Source organism: Octopus sinensis, linkage group LG3 (genome assembly GCF_006345805.1).
Source record: "Octopus sinensis linkage group LG3, ASM634580v1, whole genome shotgun sequence".
Lineage (NCBI taxonomy): Eukaryota > Metazoa > Mollusca > Cephalopoda > Octopoda > Octopodidae > Octopus > Octopus sinensis.
The window spans coordinates 69,486,318-69,511,420 of record NC_042999.1 but is presented as its reverse complement, the minus strand read 5'-3'; the positions used below and the strand labels follow the sequence as shown (position 1 = coordinate 69,511,420).

Sequence of the window (25,103 nt, the reverse complement as noted above, 5' to 3'; positions counted from 1 at the left end):
CAATACAAACATTTCAGAGTGTTTGGGTGTCAATCTGAGTGTTTGCCATGTCCCCCAAACATGTACCAAGACCAATAAAACTCTAACATCCATTCAACATCATGGTGTTTGGAGTGAACACTAGTGATGGCGATGTTATACCTTGATTCATCTTCCCACACAGCCTCAGACTCAATATGGAGGCCTATATCAAGTGCCTGGAGAAGGTACTGCTGCCCTAAGTCAAGAGGGTGGTTACTGGAAGACCCTATGTCTGGCAACAGGATTCTCCACCATGCCACGCAAGCAGGAGTACACAGTCATGGTTGTCGGACAATTTCTGTGATCACATCACCCCTAATATCTGGCCACCTAACTCCCCAGACTGCAACCCCCTTGATTACTATGTGTGGGGCATAGTTGAGTGAGAGACCAACAAAATTCCTTGTAACATCAAAGACGAACTGCAGGCAAGGATTATGGTAGCATTCACCAACTTAAACAAGGAGACTGTCCAGAAGAGTTGCAGAAGATTCTGAAGTCGTCTGGAAGTTGTGATTGAAGCCAATGGCAATTTATTGAATAAATTTACTCTTTAGTATTTCAAGATATTTTTATGTAACTTTAGTAAATATATCTGTTAAAATGTGATGTCTGTGTTATTTTTATTTTTGCATAATTTAGACGATAGTTTATTCACCGGTTATGATGACGAAGGCCCCAGCTGATCCGATCAATGGAACAGCTTGCTCATGAAATTAATGTGCAAGTGGCTGAGCACTCCACAGATACATGTACCCTTAATGTAGTTCTCAGAGAGAGTCAGTGTGACACAGAATGTGACAAAGCTGGCCCTTTGAAATATAGGTACTACCCGTTTTTGCCAGCTGAGTGGACTGGAGTAACGTAAAATAAGTGTCTTGCTCAAGGACACAATGTGTTGCCAGGAATTGAACTCATGACCTTTATGCTCATGAGCAGAATGCTCTAATCACTAAGCCAGTTTCTGTCTACCAAAATCCATTCACAAGGCTATAGTAGAGGACACTTACTTAAGGTACCACAGAGTGGGACTGAACCTGGAACCATGTGGTTGGGAAGTAAACGTCTCACCACTCAGCCATGCCTACACCTCTCTTCAGCTTTTTATGATTTTAGAGCACTTTTGAGATGTTATTGATATTGTTATTGTTGTTAAGACCTGGGTCAATTTTGATTGGACAGATCTGTAATCAAAGTCATTCCAGCTATGGCCATCTTGTATTGACTGGAATATATCATGGACTGCATTGGCCAATGGGTTGCTTCTTTATTTAATAAAGTAGTAAGTGACTGAAGGGAGATTTGCCTGCTATTTCTAGAAACCCAATGAGCCATGTAGTGACCGCAGATAGCTGATGTTCTGGAAAAGAAAGATTACGAATAGTGGTTAATGCAGAGAACAGAAGAGATTGGACAGTCCAAGGATGATGAAAGGATGCCTGATTGACTGAGGTATGAGATAAGCTGACTCCAAGGAGCAGAAGCTAGTATAGTAATGATAGAAAAGACAGAGGAGACACTATACTTGTGGGCTAGAGGCTGGAGTGTGTCCATTAGAAGTTAAATGGTCCTTCGCTGTATACAGTCTGAGATGTTGGTACATGTAGCACCAGCATTGATGTAGGAGTAGCACTCCATTGTGGGTTTCACTTGAGCCTTATTGAGTATCATTAACTATTGGGGACTGAAATATTTTCTGGCCTTAAAAACATGAGTCGGCACCTTGGCCTACTCATGTCATCACTTCTCATCGCCCTTGTGCCCTCCAATCCTTTCCGTTCCCTGCACAAACCAATATTCATAATCTTTCTTTCCCAGAACAGCAGCCATGTGTTGTCTCCCCATGCTTAATTAGACCCCTTGAAATAGCAGGCAAATCTCCCTTTAGCCGCATTTATTTAATCATTTAGTACTTGAAACTAATGTGTTTATTTCTGATTATTTCAGCCATAGCAAAGAATTTGATAGAGAAACACATGGCTCAGTGTGATAAAGAATCTGTAATGCATCCTCAGTTTTCATCAAACCTTGTTGGTAAATCCAGTGCACCAGACAAAGCAAGAACTGCTGAAAGAAGTCAAGAAAGTAGACCTATTCAAACAACACACCCTGACGTGGTAAAATCATTTCTTTAGAAATACGAAATGTCATCAGAATTATTTCTTTCATGTCCCATCAGGCTACACTTCCACCCTACATTTACCTCTGACTCCCATCATTGGCTACTCTCCACCACCGATCCACTGTCCATATTCTCTCTCATACTTACATTCTTGTCCCTTGAGGGTTTACTCTGCTACCCCCATCACTACCCCAGCTACTCCTACCCACAGTGGCATCCACTGGCACCTGGTAATGCTGACCTCTGCTTACAAGTCTGCACTCACTTCAAATCCATGCTGGATGCTCAGTGGTGATTTGGTCAGCATATCCTCTGTGATGGTCAACAGTTGACGTCAAGATAAGCTGCTATGGATTACACTAATCCATGAACTCTACACCACAACAGTGAAGGACGACTACAGCAACGGGGTTCCCGTTAAACATCATGCTTGCTCTCCTGGTGGGGCATTTGCCAAACTTGCAAGCTGGACTTTCAGGCAATAAGCAAAAACATTACTTTACAGCTTTGACTGCAGCTGACCATCAGATGTGGTCAGCGTTTGTGAGTGACATGGTGACGGATGTTAAATGATGACGATGATGATGAAAATTCAGCCACATAATCGGAATATTTAATGCAAAGTATGTTTGGTGAATACTAATTATAACATTGATATTTGCCTGGAAATTAGTAAGTTTTAGCCTTGAATCACCCACACTCTTCCAGATTCTGTTCATCAATAATTCAGCACCCTTAACCCTTTCGATACCAACCCAGCTGAAACAGCCTCTGACTCTGTAGTACAAATGTCTTGTTTTCATAAGTCTTGAATTTAAATCTTCCACCAAACCTTAGTCACAATTTATGTTCCTAACACTAGCTTAATGAAAAACAAATTATTTTACTAAATTGTTTATTATATTTAAAATCAATTGAAAGAAACACAAAGCATCTCAAAATAAATACCGTAATGAAAGGGTTAACAAATCATTACTTTAACTCTTTCATTACCAACCTAGCTGAAACTGCCTCTGGCTCTGTAGTACAAATGTCTTGTTTTCATAAATTTTGAATTAAAAATCTTCCACCAAACCTTAGTTACAATTTATGTTCCTAACATAAGCTTAATGATAACCAAGTGATTTTGCTAAATTCTTTGTTATATTTAAAATTAATTGAAAGAAACACAGAGCATCTCAAAATAAATACAGTAATGAAAGGGTTAATGCTCAAAATTGTTTCTGTTGTTTAACAACACCTAGGATTGCTAGATGAGGGATCAATATTGGCCATTTTACTGACCCTTGTCTAAACTCTAGTACAATTTCTTTTTCAATTTTCTTTAATTATTCCTTTAGAGTTAAATGTCTGTTTAACGTCAGTTTTGATTTTCTTTTTGTTGTGTAGGTTTGTCTGAAAACTCAATTGGAGCAATGTCTGGAAGAAAACAAGAAACTGAGAGAGGATCTACAATGGTTATTGATCAAGAAGTCTAAGTCAGGAACTGAAGAATTTCCTGCTGACACAACTCAATGCAGTTCAGTGGTTTATTCTTTAGTCTTTAATCTTATAAACTAACATACTACTCGTTCATGATCTCACTCTTCCTTCTCTTACTTCTACCACTGTTTGGTGGACATGCGATTACAAAGCAAGCCATGCCTGCACCAATACCATGTTTAAACACCATGTGTTTTGATACCACATCCTGTGCTGGCACCATGTAAAAAGCACTCAGTCCACTCTGCTGAGTGGTTGGTGTTAGGACAGGTATCTAGCTGTAAAAATCCTGCTGAAACAGTCACAGAAGGATGGTGTAGGCTTCTGCCTGGCTGGCTCCTATCAAACCATTCCACCCATGCCAGCATGGAAGGTGGATGTTAAATGATGATGATGATGATGACAACAATCTGTAAAGGGATTAGCATTAGGTAGGGCATTCAACTGAAGAAACCATGACAACCGGAGCCTGGTGTCGCCCTCTGACTTACCAGCTCCTTGTCAAAACATCCGACCCATGCCAACAGTGGGAGATGGACTTTAAATGATGATGATGATGATTAGCTTCAGTTTCTGTAAAAAGAAACCATATCTTCTACTACATGTATTGAGCACTACTTTCTCATTCATTTGACATAACACAACATGCATATGTTCATGATCATCACCATTATTTAACATCTATTTTTCCATGCTTGCATGGGTCAAGTGGAAATTGTAGAGGCAGGTTTCCTACAGCCATCTGCTGTTCTTGATGCTTGTGTGTGTGTGTGTGTGTATCAATATCATCATCATTTAACGTCTGCTTTCCATGCTGTCATGGGTCGAATGGTTTGACTGAAAACTGGTAAGCTGCACCAGGTTCTGATAAGGTTTAGCAAGGTTTCTATGGCTTGATGCCCTTCCTAATGCCAACCACTCTGAGAGAGTAGTGGATGCTTTTTACGTGCCACAGGCATGGGTGCCACTGACCTGACACCAGCATCAGCCATGACTACGGTCTCACTTGGCTTGACAGGTCAACACAAGCAGAGTATATTGCCAAGGGTCTTGGTCACCTGTCACTGCCTCCACGAGGCCCAACGCTTGAATGGTGCTTTTTACATGCCACCAGAATGAGTGCCAGCCAGATGGCACTGGCATCGGCCATGACTATACACATACACAACAGGCTTCTCTCAGTCTCCTTCCACACAGTAGATCTGAACCTGGAACCATGTAGTTGGAAAGCAGACTTCTTATCACACAGCCATACTTGCACCTATTGTCATGCCTGGGTCTGTTTTGTCCTCCACCCACAACTACTTGATAACTTAGCAGTTCAGCATAAGAAACTGATAGAATAAGTACCAGGCTTAAAAAAGTAAAAAAATCATAAGGCAGAGGCATGGCTGTATGGTAAGAAGCTTGCTTCCCAACTGGATGGTTCTGAGTTCAGTCCCACAGCAGGGCACATTGAGCAAGAGCCTCAGGCCAAATGTAGCCTTGGGCCAACCAAGGCCTTGTTAGTGAATTTGGTTGACGGAGACTGAAAGAAGCCTTTTGCATGTGTATATATATATATATATATATATATATATATATATATATATAGGTAGGGGGACTCCGAAAGGGGTCTCAGGGAGTAGTGTCCCTGCCTTCCTGAGCAAGTTTTCTACCACATTTCTTAAAAATCATGGTAGAGGCCTTGGTCTCGGGACCACTCATGTCTAGAAACTGAGGTTGGGAATAAGCATTCTCCCCATAGAAAATCCAGTTCCAAAAGGAGAATGGGCACCGGCCAGCCCAAAGGTTGGGGTGGGCTGCACCTGCCTACCTCAGTTGCTATGGCATTGAGGTAGATCTAGCCACACCCATTAACGGGGACAAATCCCAGATTTAAAAAACTAGATGATGTGTGTGTGTGTCTTTGTGTCAGTATTTGTCTCCCACCACCTCATGACAACTGGCATTGGTGTGTTTATGTCCCTGTAACTTAGTGGTTTGACAAAAGTGACCGATAGAATAAGTACCTGGCTTTTAAAAAATGGTAAGTCCTGAGTTTCATTCAACTAAAGTTCTTCAAGGTGCTGCCCCAGCCTGGTTGCACTCTAATGACTGAAACAAGTAAAAGTTAAAAGGTCAAAATATCTTCACTGATATCAACATATGTTGCTGTGTAGACAAAACTCTACCCTCACCACGTAGACTTAGAGTTAAAGACAATCCAGCCATGGCCACTCTGTCTTTTCTCTTCAGACACAGTTTATGTAGGGCTACACTTTCTCATGTATTTTCTTTCTCTAATTTGGTAAGGCAGGGTTTGAAGGGGTTTTGCTGCTATTTCTAACAGACCCTTTGCTACCTTGTCATTAAACATGTCTTCTATTGTAGCAGGCAGTCCCTATTGTGTTTATTGTATAAATAGCTTTTCTTATATTTCCACCATTCAGTTTGTGTATTATTTTATAACCACCACCACCACCACTCTCAATATTACCATCAGTATTACTACTGCTACAAGCACCACCACCAGCACAAACACCACCACCAGCACAAGCACCACCACCATCACAAACACCACCACCACCACAAACATCACAACAAACATCACCACCAGCACAAACACCACCACCACAAGCATCACAACAAACACCAACACCAGCACAAACACCACCACCGTCACAAACACCACCACTACCAGCACAAACATCACCACAAACACCACCACTGTCACAAACACCACCACCGTCACAAACACCACCACCACCACCACCACAAACACCACCACCACCACAAACACCACCATCAGCACAAACACCACCACCATCACACCTCTGTGTTTATTACTTTTGCCACGGTTTTACCATTCAATTCAGATTTAAGTTCTTAAAAAGAAAACAATTGTGTTTAATCTCTTCAAATTCTCATATTCCATAATGGCCTTTGTTAAGTTTCTTCGTTTCTATGTTTGTCTTGTAAATTGTCTTGTTCTAACAAGTTGAAGTTTATTTATATCTTTTAACCTCGTATATCTTCGTCATACTGTGTTCATTAAATATCACAGTTTCTTTATGACTTCTGCTTTGACAGTCACCATCATTATCATCATTTCACTATCCACTTTTCTATGCTTGTATGGATCAGACAGAATTTGTTGAGGCAGATTTTCTGCAGCCGGGTGCCTTTCCTGTCACCAACTCTCACCCCTTTCCAAACAAAGGAATATTTCATTGTGATCAGACATGTTTTTCACAGAAGACTTGAAGCCAACAACATCACCTGTATGGATGGTGGTGCTTATTTACAACCATCATGCAATCCTGAGACAAAGGGACACAGAGAGAGAGACACACACACACCCGCATGCACACACACACACACACACACACCACACACACACACACAAGTAATAAAAATGTTTGCTTCATAACCACATGGTTTGGAGGTGGTGGTGGGTTCAGTCCCACTCTGTGGTACTATGGCGTGAGAGTGTGTATGTATATAGATGTGTGTTTGTTTACAAGTGGAGGTAAGCATGTGTGTGTGTTTGTGTGTGCTTCTACATGTGTGCATACACCCACATACACACATAATCATACTTGCACACTCACACACACCTGCATGCACATACACTCTTCATTTGATCTCACCCTTAGCTTATCTTCTAAGTAAACACATCTCCATATACACGTACAGGCATGAGACCAGTTCTTGGACAGACTCACAGCAGACCTTGTAGAGAGAAAGTGAGTCATTGAGAAGGTCATGAATAATGATGGAAGGACTTTGATGAACAAACAACTAATTGATTGTTTAACCAATACATTAAAGAAATGCTCAATTAGTTACTTAGTTAACGAGTTAGATGTTTAACCGATTGACTAACATTAAAGAAGTGATATTGAACCAGTGTGTGTGTGTTTACTGTTATTGACATAATGACCCACCCAAGACTTGCTTCAACACATGAATTTACATCAAATATCTTGCAAACCAAATACAAAAACAAACTATGTATGTATGTATGTATGCATGTATGTATGTATGTATTGATGGATTGATGTATGTATATATGGATGGATGAATGGATGGATGACTAAACACATATATAATAGGCTTCTTTCAGTTTCCATCTATCAAACCTACACACAAGGCTTTGGTCAATCCATGACTATTGTAGAAGATATCCAAAGTGCCATGCAGTGGGATCAAACCCAAGACCACACAGTCACATCCACAATTTGATATTAATGCTGTGGAATTGGCACAGAGCTGGAACTTTAAATATTCTTTATGGCATTCTGTTCTTTGACACAAAGTCAGTCAACACCTGTATCCTCAAGCCAGTAAGAGAACCTGTTTGTGGTTGATTAGCCTGCTAGAAATTACAACCAAGTCACTAAAATTACAGTCTACCATCTTTAAAAGGGAGGTGGGGGGATATTCCTCACTCCCCTTCTTTGTCTTAGAGGCACAAATACACCGTCCACTCAGTCAAGGGGCCTTTTTCCTTTTCTTTTCTTGCCTTGCAAGTTACTAGGCCACTTCATTAGTGCCAGTGTCATGAAGAAAAGCACGCAGAACACTCTGTAAAGTGGCTGGAGTTAAGAAAGGCATCCAGACATAGAAGAATCACGCCATAGCTGACATTGGACCTCAGTACAGTCCTGTAGTTTCTGTCAAGCTGTCCAATCCATGCCAACGTAGAAAACAATTCTTAACTCTTTTGATACCAACCCAGCTGAAACTGCTTCTGGCTCTGTAATACAAATGTTTTGTTTCCATAAGTTTTGAATTAAAATCTTCTACCAAACCTTAGTCACAATTCATGTTCCTAACACTAGTGATTACTAAATTCTTTGTTATATTTAAAATTAATTGAAAGAAACACAGAACATCTCAACAGAAATATGGGAACAACGGGGTTAAATGCTGCTACTGTCCCCACTTCTGTTCCTGCTCCCACTGTTGCTGCTGCTAATGATAACAATAATAATATTTGTTTATACTTTTTTCTCCATTTTTAAAAATAATTTTTACATTTTTTTTTGTTCATTTTATTCAGAAGAACTGAAAGACCAAAATCTTCAGCTGAAGAAAGATGTTGAATTGTTAGAATCCAAATTGGAACAGTATTATCAGATACAGACTCTGGCAGACATGCTTCAAGAAAGTCACAAGTAAGGACTTTGTATTAATTCTTTTATACATGGTTATGTGGTTAAGCTGTTTGCTTCCCAACCACATGGTTTCGGGTTCAAACCTATTGCATGGCACCTTGGGCAAGTGTCCTCTACTGTAGCTTCGGGCTGACCAAAGTGTTGTGAGTCGACTTGGTAGATGAAAACTGTGTAGAAGCCCATAATATATATGTGTATGTATATGTGTGTATGTGTGCATGTGCATATGAATGTGTGTGCATGATGGTGCATGCGCACATGTGTGTGAGTGCGTGCATGTTCACGTGTCCTTTTCTTGACATCTTCTGATGGTTGTAAACGAGCATCACTACCATACAGATGGTGTCACTCATTTCCAGTCATGTACATATGTATATGTGCATCTTTGTGTCTGTGTTTGTTTTCCTCCATCCACCATTTGACAAAAGGTGTTGGTTTGTTTATGTCCCTATAACTTATCAGTTCAGTGAAAGTGACTGATAGCATGAGTAGCAGACTTTAAAAATTAAGTCCTGGGATTGGTTTGTTTCACTAAACCCTTCAAGGGAGTGCTCCAGTATGGCCACAGTCTAATGAATGAAACAAGTAAAAAACAAAAGATAAAGATAATTTTGACCTTTGAAGAAATGTTAAATAAAAAAAAAATCCATAGGCGCAGGAGTGTGTGGTAAGTAGCTTCAGAGTTCTTCTCTTCAAAACCAAAACAGTTTTTCACTAATGGAATTAAAAAGCTTTCGAGTAGATAGAAAGATGTCATAGATGATTATAGACGTAATATTGTTAATGAAGTTACTTTAAAATGTAAGATTTGATTACTTGTTTTCAATATCTAAGATCCAGACATTACTTATGGAATGATCTGATACTTCTATGCCACTCAATCTATAACTATGTATGTATATATATATATATATATATACATACATTTAAATTAAGCAGAAAATGGATAAAATTCTTGATAACAAATGAATTGACTACCATCAATTATTATTTTTTAATACAACACTTTATCACTTCTAACAGCCATTTCTGCTTCCAATATCCCTCAATGCTGTCAAAAAAAATTCTGAGAATAATATTCTTCATATACCACATTGGATGTGCTATAGAATATAATGAATATTATTCTCAGCATTTTCTTTGACAGCATTAAGGAATGTTGGACGCAGAAATGGCTGTTAGAAGTGATAAAGTTTTGTATTAAAAAATAATAATTCTTGATAGTCAATTTGTTTGTTGATCAAGAATTTTTTCCATTTTCTGCTTAATTTAAACTTGATTCCTCATAAACTCTTGTTTATTTTATTGCCTGTATCCTAGGAGCATAATATGCTTGCATATGTATGCCCAGGGTTAACATAGGTAATTTATATTGGTAGTAAAAATGGATACTCTTATACCTTAGATGGTTATTCCGACTGCTAACTCTATTAAACTATATATATATATATATAATATAAACTATATACACATACATATATAGGTATATATATATATATATATATATATATACGTATATGAACATACTTACATCTATATGTATATATATATATAATGTGCATATGTGGGCACAAGACATTACAAAATGTGCACAAGAAAAAATTTGAAGTACGAGTACATGGAATATGAACACAAATGGAAAACAAGACAAACAACACAAAGAACAACCCTTCATCAGTTGTTGGCTGTTTTTCTACTCTTGTATTTTGACCACTTAACAACAATATACGCTTCCGATAAAACAGTTGCTCCCGCAAAGCAAATTAAATAAAATTTGGGATTTTGTGGAGGGTCAAAATTTATAACACAAACAGGACAGTGAAAACAAACAGGAAGGGCTGCTAAGCCTAAACAAGGTTATGGTGGCGAATGCTTCAATCCAATAATTTATTTATATTAAAATATTACATTAAATACTATGAATATAATATATAACATAACATAATATTATATAAATAATTATAAAAACCATAAAAGGCCAACAAATTGTTTTGACTTATATACATACATACATATATATATATATATATATATATATATATGGAAATATACATACATATACTACTGGGGTATTACTTATATGTTTTCTATGATATATTTACAGGTCCCTGATTCAAACCAATAATCATCTTCTACAAGAAGTTGAAGAAAATAAGCAACGCCACCAGGGAGAAGTCCAACAGATGCAGTGGAACTATGAACAACTGCGCCAAACTATATCTGCCTTGGATTCAGTCTCAGATCATGCATCAACCGAAGCAGGCATTCCTTTCTCTTTGGTAGCCGAGAATATGGCCCAGTCTACAGCTAAACTCTATGACAGTGATGAAAAGGAATCTCTTTTTTCAGAAAAGATCTCCTCTGACCAGTGACAGTCTCTGTGCTTTGTGTGTGTTTGTGCATGTGTGTGTGTGTATGTGGGTGTGGATGGGTGCAAGTGTTACAATGTATGTGTATTTTTATATGAAATAAGGCTGTGTGTTTTATTCTTTCCAGTTATCAACTGTTCTGTTCCAATAGAAAACTTGCCACACGCATAGCGCTGCGTATATGTGCATATATATATATTTATCTGGCATTAGGAAGGGCATCCAGCCAATAAAACCATGCCAAATCAGATGGGGGCCTAGTGCAGCTCCCTAGCTTACCAGTTCCTGTCAAACCGTCCAATCCATGCCAACATGGAAAGCAGATGCTAAATGATGATATATATATATATATATATATATATATATGAGTAGATGTAAGTCAGGCAAGTTGGTATACAAAAATATTAAATACACTTAATATAAAAAATGTTCATATGTTTACATATAAAACGGTCCAACTTACACAGAGTAGAAATTTCAGGAATTAAAGGGGTAAAACCTGTAAAACCCTTACTCGACCCCTTTAATTCCTGATAACACTTCTATTCTTTGTAAGTCAGACCTTTTTATATGTAAGCATATGTACATTTTTTTGTATTAAATGTATTTAATATTTTTCTGGCAGAAATGTTAGCATGCCGGGCAAAATGCTTAGTGGTATTTTGTCTGTCTTTACGTTCTGAACTCCATCAAGGTCGACTTTGCCTTTCATCCTTTCAGGGTCAATAAATTAAGTACCAGTTGCATACTGGGGTTGATCTAATCGACTAGCCTCTACCCCAAAATTTCAGGCCTTGTGCCTAGAGTAGAAAAGAATATTTTTTGTATAGCAACCTGCCTAACTTGCCTATCCTTACATTTACTTCTCTACCTGTTCAAGTTTAAATCTCTTGAGAACGACAAAGTATCTTCTATACAGAGAATATTTGTCTCTCATCTATATATATATATATATGGAGTGGTTGGCGTTAGGAAGGGCATCCAGCCGTAGAAACATTGCCAGATCAAACTGGGCCTGGTGCAGCCTTCTGGCTTCCCAGACCCCAGTTGAACCGTCCAACCCATGCTAGCATGGAAAGCGGACGCTAAACGATGATGATGATGATGATGATGATGATATATAAAGTAACAAACTGAGGAAAAGAGACCCTTCAAAGGGGTGTGTTAAACATCCAATTCACTGGTACTTCAGTTGGATACCATATAAATATTGGTATAATGCAATTACAAAGATAAAGTATAGAGATATAATATTGACAATCCAGTAATTTATTTATATTACAATATTACATTAAATACTATGAATATGATATATAACATAACATAATATTATATGAATAATTATAACAACCATAAAAGGCCAACAAATTGTTTCGACTTACATACATACATACATACATACATACATATATAGGGAGAATTCACGAAAAAAACAAAAGACAAAGGCAGGTGGTGTAGAAAACAAACAGATGTATTAGTATAACGCTCAGGAATTGAAAAAGTCTTTTATGTTTCGAGCCTATGCTCTTCTACAGAAAATATATGTATATATTTTTTTTCTCCAATATATATAATCACACTCATAACACTAACATTTGAATTAATTTTTACAATCCAGCTGTCCTTTCACATGGAATTTCATCTTTCTGAACCAAGGACCCTGAAGTGATTTATATATAATGGAACTGTGATTATGTATATCGGATATATATATATAAGTTGAAACAGTTTGTTAGCCTTTTACGGTTTTTATAATTTTTCATATAATATTATGTTATGTTATATATCATATTAATAGTATTTAATGTAATATTGTAATATAAATAATTTATTGACTTGTCAATTAGAATATCTCTATATTTATTTTATATATGTATGTATGTATGTATGTATATATTGTTTGTTATGGTTGACGAAGAGCTAAAAAATATAATTCTTTTCTAGCTCCTGTTGCTTCTATATTTTTATAATTTTTATATTGATTTATAAAACATATCTGACCAACCTTGTAATGACTGTTATTGTCATCTTTGAGGGTATATTTTCATTTAAATAAAAGTAAGAACGAAATAATTACAGCTGTCACCAAGGCTTGAAGGAACTTCCACTAATTGTTTTGAGGTTGCCATGCAGTCACAAGCGAACATAGACATCAAATTGGTCCTCTCTGTCTTCACCCAGTTCAACATCCATGAAGTCACAGCTGGAGAAAGAGAGGGGAGAGAAAGAGAGAGGGAGGGAGTGCGAGGCTTGTACCAGAACTCACCTGGTACTCATGTCGTATGAGTAGACATGCAATGTGAAGTGAAGAGCCTTGATTAGGATACAATGTACTGCCTGGTCCTGGAACTGAACCCATGATCTTATACAATAATAAACCACTGGGCCATGTATCTGAACAATACTTTTTGTTTCATATTTTTATCACATGATCATGTGATCGACCAGACTATTGGATGTTGCTAAACATAGCTGGTCACAATGCACTTTGCGTTGTTTTAGCTTTCAAATGATGCCACCCCACTGGCTAGGTGAGCAGGCCAACGTTCTCCCCTGGTTGGAAAGTTGGTTCTTGCAGTGTTACCCATTTACAGCTGAGTGGACTGGAGCAATGTGAAATGAAGTGTTTTGCTCAAGAACACAATGCACAGCCAGTCTGGGAATTGAACTCGTGACCTAGAGATTGTGAGTGCAACATGCCCAGCCACTGTGCCATGTGCCTTTGCATAACGTTTTTATACTGACCCAATGCCAACATCATCTGACATCAGGGTGTGAAATGTAGATGAGGGAGCCAATGTTACTGGTGCCAGTGGCAAGACAAGAGCAACCAGTCCCCTCTGTGAAGTGGTCAGTATTAGGAAAGGCATCCAGCTGTAGAAACCATGGCAAAGCAGACATTGAGGCTTGATGCAAGTCACGGCAGCTTGCTGCATCCCAGGGGCTTGATGCACTCCTGTGGTTTGCTGGGTCCTATCAAACTGCCCAACTCATGCCAGCATGGAAAATTGGCATTAAATGATGACAGTGGTAATGATGATGATGATGACGACGACGACAACGACAACGACGATGACAATGACGATATGTTGCCATTTTTATTGTAGTAAACCTTCAGGGGTTAAAAGGGGACACATGACTGTTATTTATTTCTAGTAAATTCTACAAGGGTTAAGAAATATAAAATTCTGAATTACTGAATGTATGTCATTAGAGCAATGACAGGCTCAGATATTTAGGATTTGCTTCTCATTAAAAGATATTAATCTGTCTACCTTAGTAAAAACTGGCTGAAAATAGGAAATATTTCAATTCATTTATAGTTGAGTGATTAGTGTTAATGAGAGCATTAAACAAACTGTGTGCGTGTGTACTGGTTCCACAGGCTCTGTGTGTATAACCACTCTGTGATACAACATACTGTCTGTCAGTCTGTCTATCACTTCCTCTCTTGTCTTCTCTCTCTCTCTCTCTTTATATGTGTGTGTTTGTCTACTGGATGTACAAGCTTGTTCTGTGGGCAACAGTCTCTCTCTCTCTCTCTCTCTCTCTCTCTCTCTCTCTCTCTCTCTCTCTCTCTTTCTCTCCCTTAATAAACACACACACACACACGAGTGTCTGGACAAACAAAACAAACAGTCATAGTTACATGTATTGTTGTTTAAAGCAGTTTGTTTCAGATCCAAAGCAACTTCAAGTTTTGCAAGCTTTTAACTGAAACCCAGCTTGTTCAGGCTTAGAATGTGTGTGTGTGTATGTATATATATATATATTTATCTATTTATTTATTTATCTATTTATTTATACACACATGCACACCCACATATAAGGGTGTGTGTATAGTGTTTCAACAAGCAGTATGTATACAACTCAGTGAGTTAAGTGGGACAACACACTACACATATGTGTGTCTGTGTGAGTGTGTATGTTTGTGTGTGTGTATGTGTGTGTGTGTGTGAGTATATTTTAACATGAAAGTTTATGAATAAAACAGCTGAGACATTTGACTGCATATATGAAACTTCACCACAAACTTCTTTGTGTGGGTGTAGGTGTTTGTGTGTGTGTGTGTGAAGTCTGAAACATGTGCAGAACCAATGAACAATTATGTATAAAACATGAACCTATATTAGGTACACTTAGACATTGACTAATGTAACAATGTAGAAGAGAAAAATCTAACAAACTACATGTCGAGTAACATTTGTATGGTTCAGGACAAAAAAGTGTGTGTGTAGCGTGTGATATGAATCTAGACCTGAAAGTATATATATATATATATATATATATATATATATAGCAATAATAATTCTCTAAATGAGATATAGACAGTAACTGCTCCATAACATAAGGGACTAAAGCCATCTGAATATGGCTAGGGACAGGGCAGGGTGGTGGGGGTGTTACTGTTGCATTTAGCCCCAGGCGAACATCAACGTCGCCAGATAGGCTTGACACCATCACGGCGTCCTCTATCCTGCAAAGGGAGATAATTCCCCGATGAAGCGGAAACCACACACGGACCTAGGTTTCAAGGTGTATTGCCTATTATCAACATGTAGTAGGCACCCGCCTCCTCGACGAACAACTCAGTATGCAACTGGTACTTAATTTATAGACCCCGAAAGGATGAAAAGCAAAGTTGACCTTGATGGATTTTGAACTCAGAACATGAAGACAGACGAAGTACCGCTAAGCATTTCGCCCGGTGTGCTAATGTTTCTGCCAGCTCGCCACCTCGCAGTATGTGTATGTTATGGCACAGCATTATATCTATGTCTGTGTGTATGTTTGTGTCTCTTTGTCCTTAGTGAAGGCACATAGTTTAGTGGTTAGGGTATTTGGCTCATGACCGTAAGGTTGTGTGTTCGATTCCTGGCGGGAGGTTGTGTCCTTGAGCAAGACTCTTTATTTCACATTGCTCCAATTTACTCAGCTGGCAAAACTAAGTCATACCTGTAATTCAAAGGGGCTGGCCTTGTTACAGTCCTGTGTCATGCTGAGAACTATGTTAAGGGTAAGCATGTCTGTGGAGCACTCAGCCGTTTGTAAGTTAATTTCACGAGCAGGCTGTTCCGCTGATTTGTTCAACCGGAACCCTTGTCATCAAAGCTGACAAAGTGCCAATTTCTGCCCACAACAGAACTGATATTCTAAAACCGAAGTACCACATAAGAAAGTATTGGTGCCAGTACCACGTAAAAAGCACAGGTGATGGTGTCGCATAAAAAGCACCCAGCACACTCTTTAAAGTGGTCAGTGTTAGGAAGGGCATCCTGCTGTAGAAATCAAGCCAAAACAGACTAGAAAACATGGCGTGGGCCCTGGCCTTGCTAGTTCCTGTCAAACCATCCAACCCATGCCAGCATGGACAATGGACAACAGACGTTAAATGATGATGATGATGGGGTATGATATTACATCTAAATGTAACTGGTGTGTTGTGGCCCAACTTCCTGAACATAACACAATCAATGAAACTAACACTGGTTGTCAAGTAGTGATGGGGAACGACAGACACACACACATAAATATATATACAATGGGCTTCTGGTCAGGCCTAGAAAACACTTGGTCAAGATGCCATGCAGTGGAATGAACCCAGAACCATGTTTAAGAGATGAACTATGATTCTGCATCAAAAGATAAATTTGTTAAACTGATTGAGCCTCACAGGGGCAATGACTGGTGACAGACCTTTGGTAATGTGCTGTGTTTGAGAGGACTCATCAAGCCAAGTACACCCATGATGGTGATACATAAAGAACACCTTTTCAAGCATTGGGCCTCACGGAGGCAAAGTGGCTGAGTTCCTTTCAAGCATTGGGCCTCATGGAAGCAAAGTGGCTGAATTCCTTTCAAGTGTTGGGCCTCGTGGAGGCAAAGTGGCTGAGTTCCTTACAAGTGTTGGGCCCCACGGAGTCAATGACTGAGACCTTTGGCATTATGTCATGCTTGAGAAGAAGACCCATCAATCCAAGCAAAATCACAGTCATGGAAGCTACTGGTGTCATGCAAACAGGCAACTGTGCCGGTGGCACATAAAAGCACCCATTACACTCAGAGTGGTTGGCATTAGGAAGGTCATCCAGACATAGAAAACTATGCCAAATCAGACTGGAGTCTGGCGCAACCTTCCAGCTTGCTATCCCAGGTCAAACCATCCAACCCATGCCATCATGAACAATGGATGTTAAATGATGATGACGATGATGATTCAATAGAGTACAGACATGTCTGTGTGCTCAGGACTCTTAACGTTTGCTGTTGTGATTATTCTCGGTTGATGATGTAGAGTCACGAGTTGGGAGAAGATCTTTCAATGTTGCACCATTATCTTGGTTCTTGATTCCACTTTGACTTCCTTAAAATCATTTCTGCAATTCTAGGAAGTGGAATTGACCTATCACTCTAAGTAATTGTTGTAGTTTAACCCAGTTCAGCTCTAGAGACAATCCAGCCATGAACACCATCTTTTTAGATTAAGTAGGACTATAATATCCATTGTGTGTTGTCTTTATTTAGGACAGTAGGATGTAACTTAATGGAGATCTGGCTGCTGTTTCCAGCATATTTACAGACCACCCAGATGTTCCCTCAGTTGTAGAGACAAGTGCAATGATGTTATACGCTCTGTTTGTATTAATATTTGGTAAAGAGTGAGAAGTGTATTGTGTCTACATCAGTGTTGAAGGTAAAGTGGATGTGTCATGACTTCACACCAGCTGACCTTTCCAGTATAACGTCACCAAAGTCAATGAAGGAATCTGTTGTGTAAGAGTATTGACACTGCTAAAACAACAGTCAAATATGCTTCTTCTCATATTTATACGTTTAGAGTCTTAACATTTGGAGCTAAATGTTTCAAGTTTTAATTACTGACTTACAGTAAAAGAGGGTTTCCTTTCTCATACTTTTTCCTTATACTTTTTTCTTATACTTTTTTTCTTGTCTTGCAAGTTAGATGCTGACCTCACTCTTGTCAGTGGCATGAAAAAGCCACCAGTACCCACTAAAGACAAGCAGGTTTTAAGGTTACAACTGGAGTCAAGCAAGGCTGTATTATATCAGTCTTCCTGTTTCTCATGGCAACAGACTGGGTTATGCAAAAAAACAACCGAAAGGCCTATGAATGGCTTTAGATGGAACCTGACGAGCATGTTCAAAGATCTCAACTTTGTGGAAGACATGGCATTGCTATCATCCACCTACAAACACATTTATAGCAAGACACACAGACTGGCAGAGAACGTGGACAGAATTAGCCTTAAACTCAACCCAGAAGAATGAAAAACACTAAGGAATAATGCCAGACAGCAAGATTGTGTAAGAATCGGCAACAATGAAGTGGAAGACATCGAAGAATTTGTTTACCTTGGGATGACAGTCAAGAAAGAATGAGGGAAAGGGAAGATATAAAGAACGGAATATCCAAAGTTCAGAGAACATTCTACAATCTAAGAATGGTGTGGAGAAGCCATGGAAGAGGCTGCAAAATGAAGCTGAAGCTGTTCAAGAAATTGGTCTGACCTATATTATTCAATGGATGTGAAAGCGGAAAAGTGACAAAAAAGGAAGAAAAAACAATGGCCAGCTTCCCATGCTTGAGAATATTTGATATCAAGTGGCAGCAAAAAGTTTGAAGTGACACAATTGAAACAACAATTGGCACCGACAGAATCGGTGATGAAATAAAATGCAGAGGTTGGAACTGGAACTCAGACAAGATAAAGTAGTTGCTGTTAGGAAGGACATCCAGGAAACAGTTGACCCTGGTGATTGACATGGCCCTGGAGCTTGCTGGATTCACTCATGCTGGCATTGAACCTATGCCAGCATTGACAAATGTAGTTGTATTAGTATGGGGTCTTGCTCTGTAACAGTGTGTTGCAGTATCCACCAATTGCTGGTGATTCCCTGCTACTCCTGGCCAACGACACTTTTGCACCACTCAGGTGGCAACCCTCCCACCCATGGGTCTGTTAGGATTGTGCTTGTTGGTGTGGGTTTTACAAGTTTGGAGTGGAAATCCTACCTCAACCCTGCTGTGTGTCATGCAAAAATGGATTTTAAATAATGATGTGTGGTAAGGGGTTCAGTCCTACTATAGAGCACCTTGGGCAGGTGTCTTCTGCTATAGCCTCAGGCCGACCAAAGCCTTATGAGTGGATTTGGTAGAAAGAAAGTGAAAGTAGCTCATTGTATACATATATCTATCTATCTATATATATATATATATATATATATATATATATATGTGTATGTATATATATATATATGTGTATATATATATATATATATATATATATATGTGTATGTATATATATATATGTGTATATATATATATATATGTGTATATATATATATATATGTGTATATATATATATATATGTGTATATATATATATATATATATATATATATATATATATATATATATATTTGTAAAAAATGAAGTTCGAAAATGCTGCTATATTATACAATTTTTAATTTTTATATATACATTATAACATGTTTCAGTTCCTGAAATGAACCTTATCAAAAAAAGTTATATATAAAAAAAGACAGCTCATGCCGTCAAACACAAGAAATTCATTTATAATACACAACGGAGTCAGAAATCTTAGAGTTCATGTATAGTTGATATATAGTTTGAAGTAAGTTCATTCATGCTATATGTTCAAAGTGTTCGATGCAGTGGCCCACGGTGGCGATACGTATTCAATACAAAAAACAGATCAAAGTGGTGGAAAGCAGTCAATACAGAAGATTGATGTTTCCGAAAGAGCGAGGAATTCATTTTTACCTTAAGCAATTGTGATGACCCATGGTGGGTGTTCGCTGGGTGGTTCTAGTGAGTCTTGTGAATTGCTCGGTTTTATAATGCCTGTTAGGTGGTCAATAAAAATTTAATGCTATCCCTATTAAGAGATGAAACGTATTATGAAAGGGCCCAACAGTATAACCAGCAAAAAATAATGCATAACCTTAGGACATTAATCAACACATACCAAGGACTCACGAACAAGGAGTATGAATACATGACTAACTTCAAATGCAAATCGAGTTTGTTCTATGGTATCCCTAAGGTACACAAAAGCCAAACCATTAGAGAAACATGCAAAACATCCACCGACACACTCATCAAAATCCCTTCACCAAATGATCTTAAACTAAGACCGATAATAGCAGGGCCAGCATGTGAAACTCACCGCCTCAGCAATTTCTTAGACACACTTCTTAAACCTTTCCTAAAACACATCAAAAGCTACATAAGAGACGATATAGATATGCTCAACCACCTACCTAAAACAGTCAATGAGAAAACCCTTCTAGTATCATTCGACGTAGTTAATCTTTATTCTAACATCCCTCACAACCTAGGAATAGAAGCGATCACCTTCTGGCTGAATAACTACCCCTTTGAACTCCCAACTCGCATAAACAAAGACCTTATAATAGAAGGACTTAGATTCATTTTAGAGAACAATTATTTTATTTTTGACAATGATTTCTACAGGCAAAGATCGGGAACAGCGATGGGCACGCGTACTGCACCATCTTTTGCCAACCTAGTGATGGGATACCTCGAGAAAATACTATACCGGATAACACTCGAGAAATATGGAAACACCTTCGCCACCTATATCCATAACAACTGGAAAAGATACCTCGATGACTGTTTCATCATCTGGGACAAAGGTATAGAGAAACTTGAGGAATTTAAAATACTATTAAATGGAATAAATGACAATATACAATTCACGATGGACCACAACGAAAAAGAATTACCATTTTTAGACATCCTCATTAAGAAAACCGGCAACAAAATAGAGACAGATATCTACTATAAACCGACAGACTCTAAACAGTACCTACCCTTTGATTCATGCCACCCACGACACACTAGAATGAATGTCCCTTTTTGTTTAGCTAGAAGGATTTGCACCATAATATCAGACACAAACACCCGACACACACGTCTCCAGGAACTTAGAACCATACTCACAAATAGAAACTATCCACAGCCCGTAATAGACAGTGCAATCCAACGGGTACTTAAATTAAGTATAGAAGATCTGAGACAAACAAAACCAAAAAAGAAAGAACAATTAAAAACCCTTCCCTACATCTCTACACACAACCCACTCAACAATGAGGCCTTCAACACCATACTACAAAGCACAGCCCTACTAAAGGGAGACCCAAAGATGAACCGGATCCTCGAAACACACACCATCATTAAAAGTAAACGGCAACCAAAATCCTTGAAAAGGATTTTAACCCAAGCTACACTGCACTCAACATTAACCACAAAACCAGCAGTTAGAAAATGTGGAAGGCCCAACTGCGGAATCTGTGTCATCTTGAAAGAAGGATCAGAATTTATACTGGAACAAGGCCACCAGTTCACCATTAGAACAAACTTCACCTGCGCATCAGAAAACTTAATTTACGTCATAACATGCGCAGGCTGCAATAGGCAGTATATAGGCCATACAAAAAATAGCTTACGTAACAGGATGGCGGTGCATAAATCACAAATTAGAAACCCTGATTACCGCAAAATACCGGTCAGCGGACACATAGATAGATGTGCTGGAAATGTAAATCCGAAATTTACAACTAACCCGCTCTATAAATTCAGTGACAAGGCAACCTTCACACAACGCCAAAATAAAGAACTATATTTCATAAAAAAATTTAGACCAAGTTTAAACACCCTGGGCCAGGAATACTAAAACAAAAGATAAGTCCTCCGAAAAGGAGAAGCAAAATTCCACCATGGCCGCTACCTTAAACAGACACTCGCACTGACGGAAATATACCTTAGTAAAAAAGGGAAAAAAATTCTTTCGTGCAAATCTGACCCTGATACATACGATACAGCTAAGGGTCAGACCCGATTCTGATTGGTCAACAAGTTGATGACGTCTAGTTCTGCTAGAATGGACAGGATACAAACAGGGGACAGTCATTAGTCAGAATATTGATGACGTCCTTTTCTGCTTGACTAGTCACCTAACAAGAACAGACAGGGGGCAGATCTAATGTAGCTATAAGTCGTGATTGGGCAGAATCTGGATGACGTCCCGTTCTGCTTGACTAACGAAGCGACTGGTCAAAACAGGAAACAGACAAGAGGCAGTTATAATACAGCGATTGGTCAAAATGATGATGACGTCCCGTTCTGCTTGACTAAAGCCACCTAACGAAACGATTGGTCAAAACGTTGATGACGTCACGCTACGCTGGACTGACCACCTAACAGGCATTATAAAACCGAGCAATTCACAAGACTCACTAGAACCACCCAGCGAACACCCACCATGGGTCATCACATTGCTTAAGGTAAAAATGAATTCCTCGCTCTTTCGGAAACATCAATCTTCTGTATTGACTGCTTTCCACCACTTTGATCTGTTTTTTGTATTGAATACGTATCGCCACCGTGGGCCACTGCATCGAACACTTTGAACATATAGCATGAATGAACTTACTTCAAACTATATATCAACTATACATGAACTCTAAGATGTCTGACTCCGTTGTGTATTATAAATGAATTTCTTGTGTTTGACGGCATGAGCTGTCTTTTTTTATATATAACTTTTTTGATAAGGTTCATTTCAGGAACTGAAACATGTTATAATGTATATTAAAAAATTAAAAATTGTATAATATAGCAGCATTTTCGAACTTCATTTTTTACAAATATATACCTACTCGTATACGAGCTAATTCTATTATAAATATATATATATATATATATATATATATATATATATATATAGAGAGAGAGAGAGAGAGAGAGAGAGAGAGATATAAAAATATATATAAAGAATAATGTGTTTTGAATAACACAACAGTGGACTATAATAACTGTTGTAATTTAATCATCCATAGTCTGGTATGATATTTCCGAATATGAAAATTCTTTCTTCAGATATCCCTAGGAATTGATGGATATCTGAAGAAGGAATTTTTATATTCCGAAATATTATATCAGATTAAATTACAACAGTTATTATAGTTCATTGTTGTTATTATAGTGCATTGTTGTGTTATTCAAAACATTTTATTCTTTACAAAGAATACACAATGCTTCAAGCAAACTACAACACTCTCCTATATATATATATATATATATATATATATATATATATATATGTGTGTGTGTGTGTGTGTATACATATATATATATATAATAAATAAATAAATATATATATAATAAATAAATATATATATATAGGCGCAGGAGTGGCTGTATGGTAAGTAGCTTGCTTATCAACCACATGGTTCTGGGTTCAGTCTCACTGTGTGGCACCTTGGGCAAGTGTCTTCTATGATAGCCTCGGGCCAACCGAAGACTTGTGAGTGGATTTGGTAGACGGAAACTGAAAGAAGCCCATCATATATATATATATGTGTGTGTATAATGTGTATATATATATATGTCAAATATGTAATTGTTATTAATGTCATTAAACTGGTCTGCAAGGTTTAGCCTAACACTGGCATAAGTCAGTCGGTCAGGAATTCACAAACACAGCTATATTCTTTTATACTCTAGGCACAAGGCCAGAAAAGTTTTGGGAAGGGGGCCAGTGGATTATATTGAACCCAGTACACAACTGGTACTTAATTTATTGACTCCCCAAAAAGATGAAAGGCAAAGTCGACCTCAGTGGAATTTGAACTCAGAACGTAAAGACAGATGAAATACTACTAAGCATTTCGCCTGGCATGCTAACGATTCTGCCAGCTTGCCACCTTACAAACACAGCTATATTAGCTTTTGAGAGGTGATGGTCATGGTGATCATTACATTAACTGTGAGTTATGGTAGGGATTACTAAGGAGGATAAGACACAACGGTTTCCAGAGACAAAACGCATTGCAATATGTAAGTATATTATAAGGCAGCAAGCTGGCAGAAACGTTAGCACACTGGGCGAAATGCTTAGCGTTATTTCATCTGTCTTTACATTCTGAGTTCAAATTCTGCTGAGGTCAACTTTGCCTTTCATCCTTTCAGGGTCAATAAATTAAGTACCAGTTGTGTACTGGGGTCAATCTAACCGATTGCCCCCCACCTCCCCCAAAATTTCGGGTCTTGTGCCCAGGGTAGAAAAGAATATTTAAGGTGGCAAGATGGCAGAATCATTAGCACACCAGGCAAAATGCTTGACATTTCTTCTGTCTTTACATTCTGAGTTCAAATTCCACCAAGGTTGACTTTGTCTTTCATTCTTTTGGTGGTTGATAAAATACAAGTTCATTACTGGGATTGGTGTAATTGACTTACCCGCTTTCCCAAAATTGCTGGCCTTGTGCCAAAATTTGAAACCAAGATATAAATATTACATGTTTTGGCATTTTTGTAGTAGCATATTCTACAACATGACATCAACTGCTATGACTGCTACATGAGTCTGGAATCAACATGCCAAGATGTATCATCCTTTGCTGCTACAACATACGTGATCTAATGTATCTGATCTGTCCATATTCAGTATCTCCTACCATCAACCTACTCTATCTAAATCCTTATCTCTCCCCCATGTGATTTTTCATAGACACCCAGCATCCTGTTAATCACAATCCCAACATAGGGCTATTCAACCACCTTACCAACAACCAACATGTTACCATCACTGTCTCTCTCCTATTACTCCTTCCCCTACCATCTTATTACTGTTTCCCTCATTACACTCATGCTAACTTTTATTCTCACTTACTCTATCTTATCCTTACTCTCTCTTATTTCACCCTCATGGTCATCAATCTCCCTTCATTTCATCCTTTTGGTTATGTTTTCCAGGGTAAGAGATGTCTTTTTAGTGCCTTTCATCAAATAAGGTAGACTCTCTAGTGCTGGTGCCACAATAAATGTACTCAGTGGTTGGCGAATGAAGATAGAGAAGGATCTTCAATTCTTGTAAAG

The 25,103-nt window shown here is 38.3% G+C and overlaps 1 protein-coding gene across 1 annotated transcript in view; it reads left to right on the top strand.

The window, feature by feature from the left end:
- The window catches only part of LOC115209758 (centrosomal protein of 72 kDa), a 73,494-nt gene extending 61,701 nt beyond the window's left edge, over window positions 1–11,793 (top strand). Inside the window, exons 12-15 of the mRNA XM_029778271.2 lie at window positions 1,969–2,138; window positions 3,533–3,662; window positions 8,673–8,787; window positions 10,892–11,793. Coding sequence (XP_029634131.1) covers window positions 1,969–2,138; window positions 3,533–3,662; window positions 8,673–8,787; window positions 10,892–11,159 — 683 coding nt within the window. The 3' untranslated portion in view covers window positions 11,160–11,793. The remainder of the gene's footprint in view (window positions 1–1,968; window positions 2,139–3,532; window positions 3,663–8,672; window positions 8,788–10,891) is intronic.
- The last annotated feature ends 13,310 nt before the right edge of the window (window positions 11,794–25,103 follow it).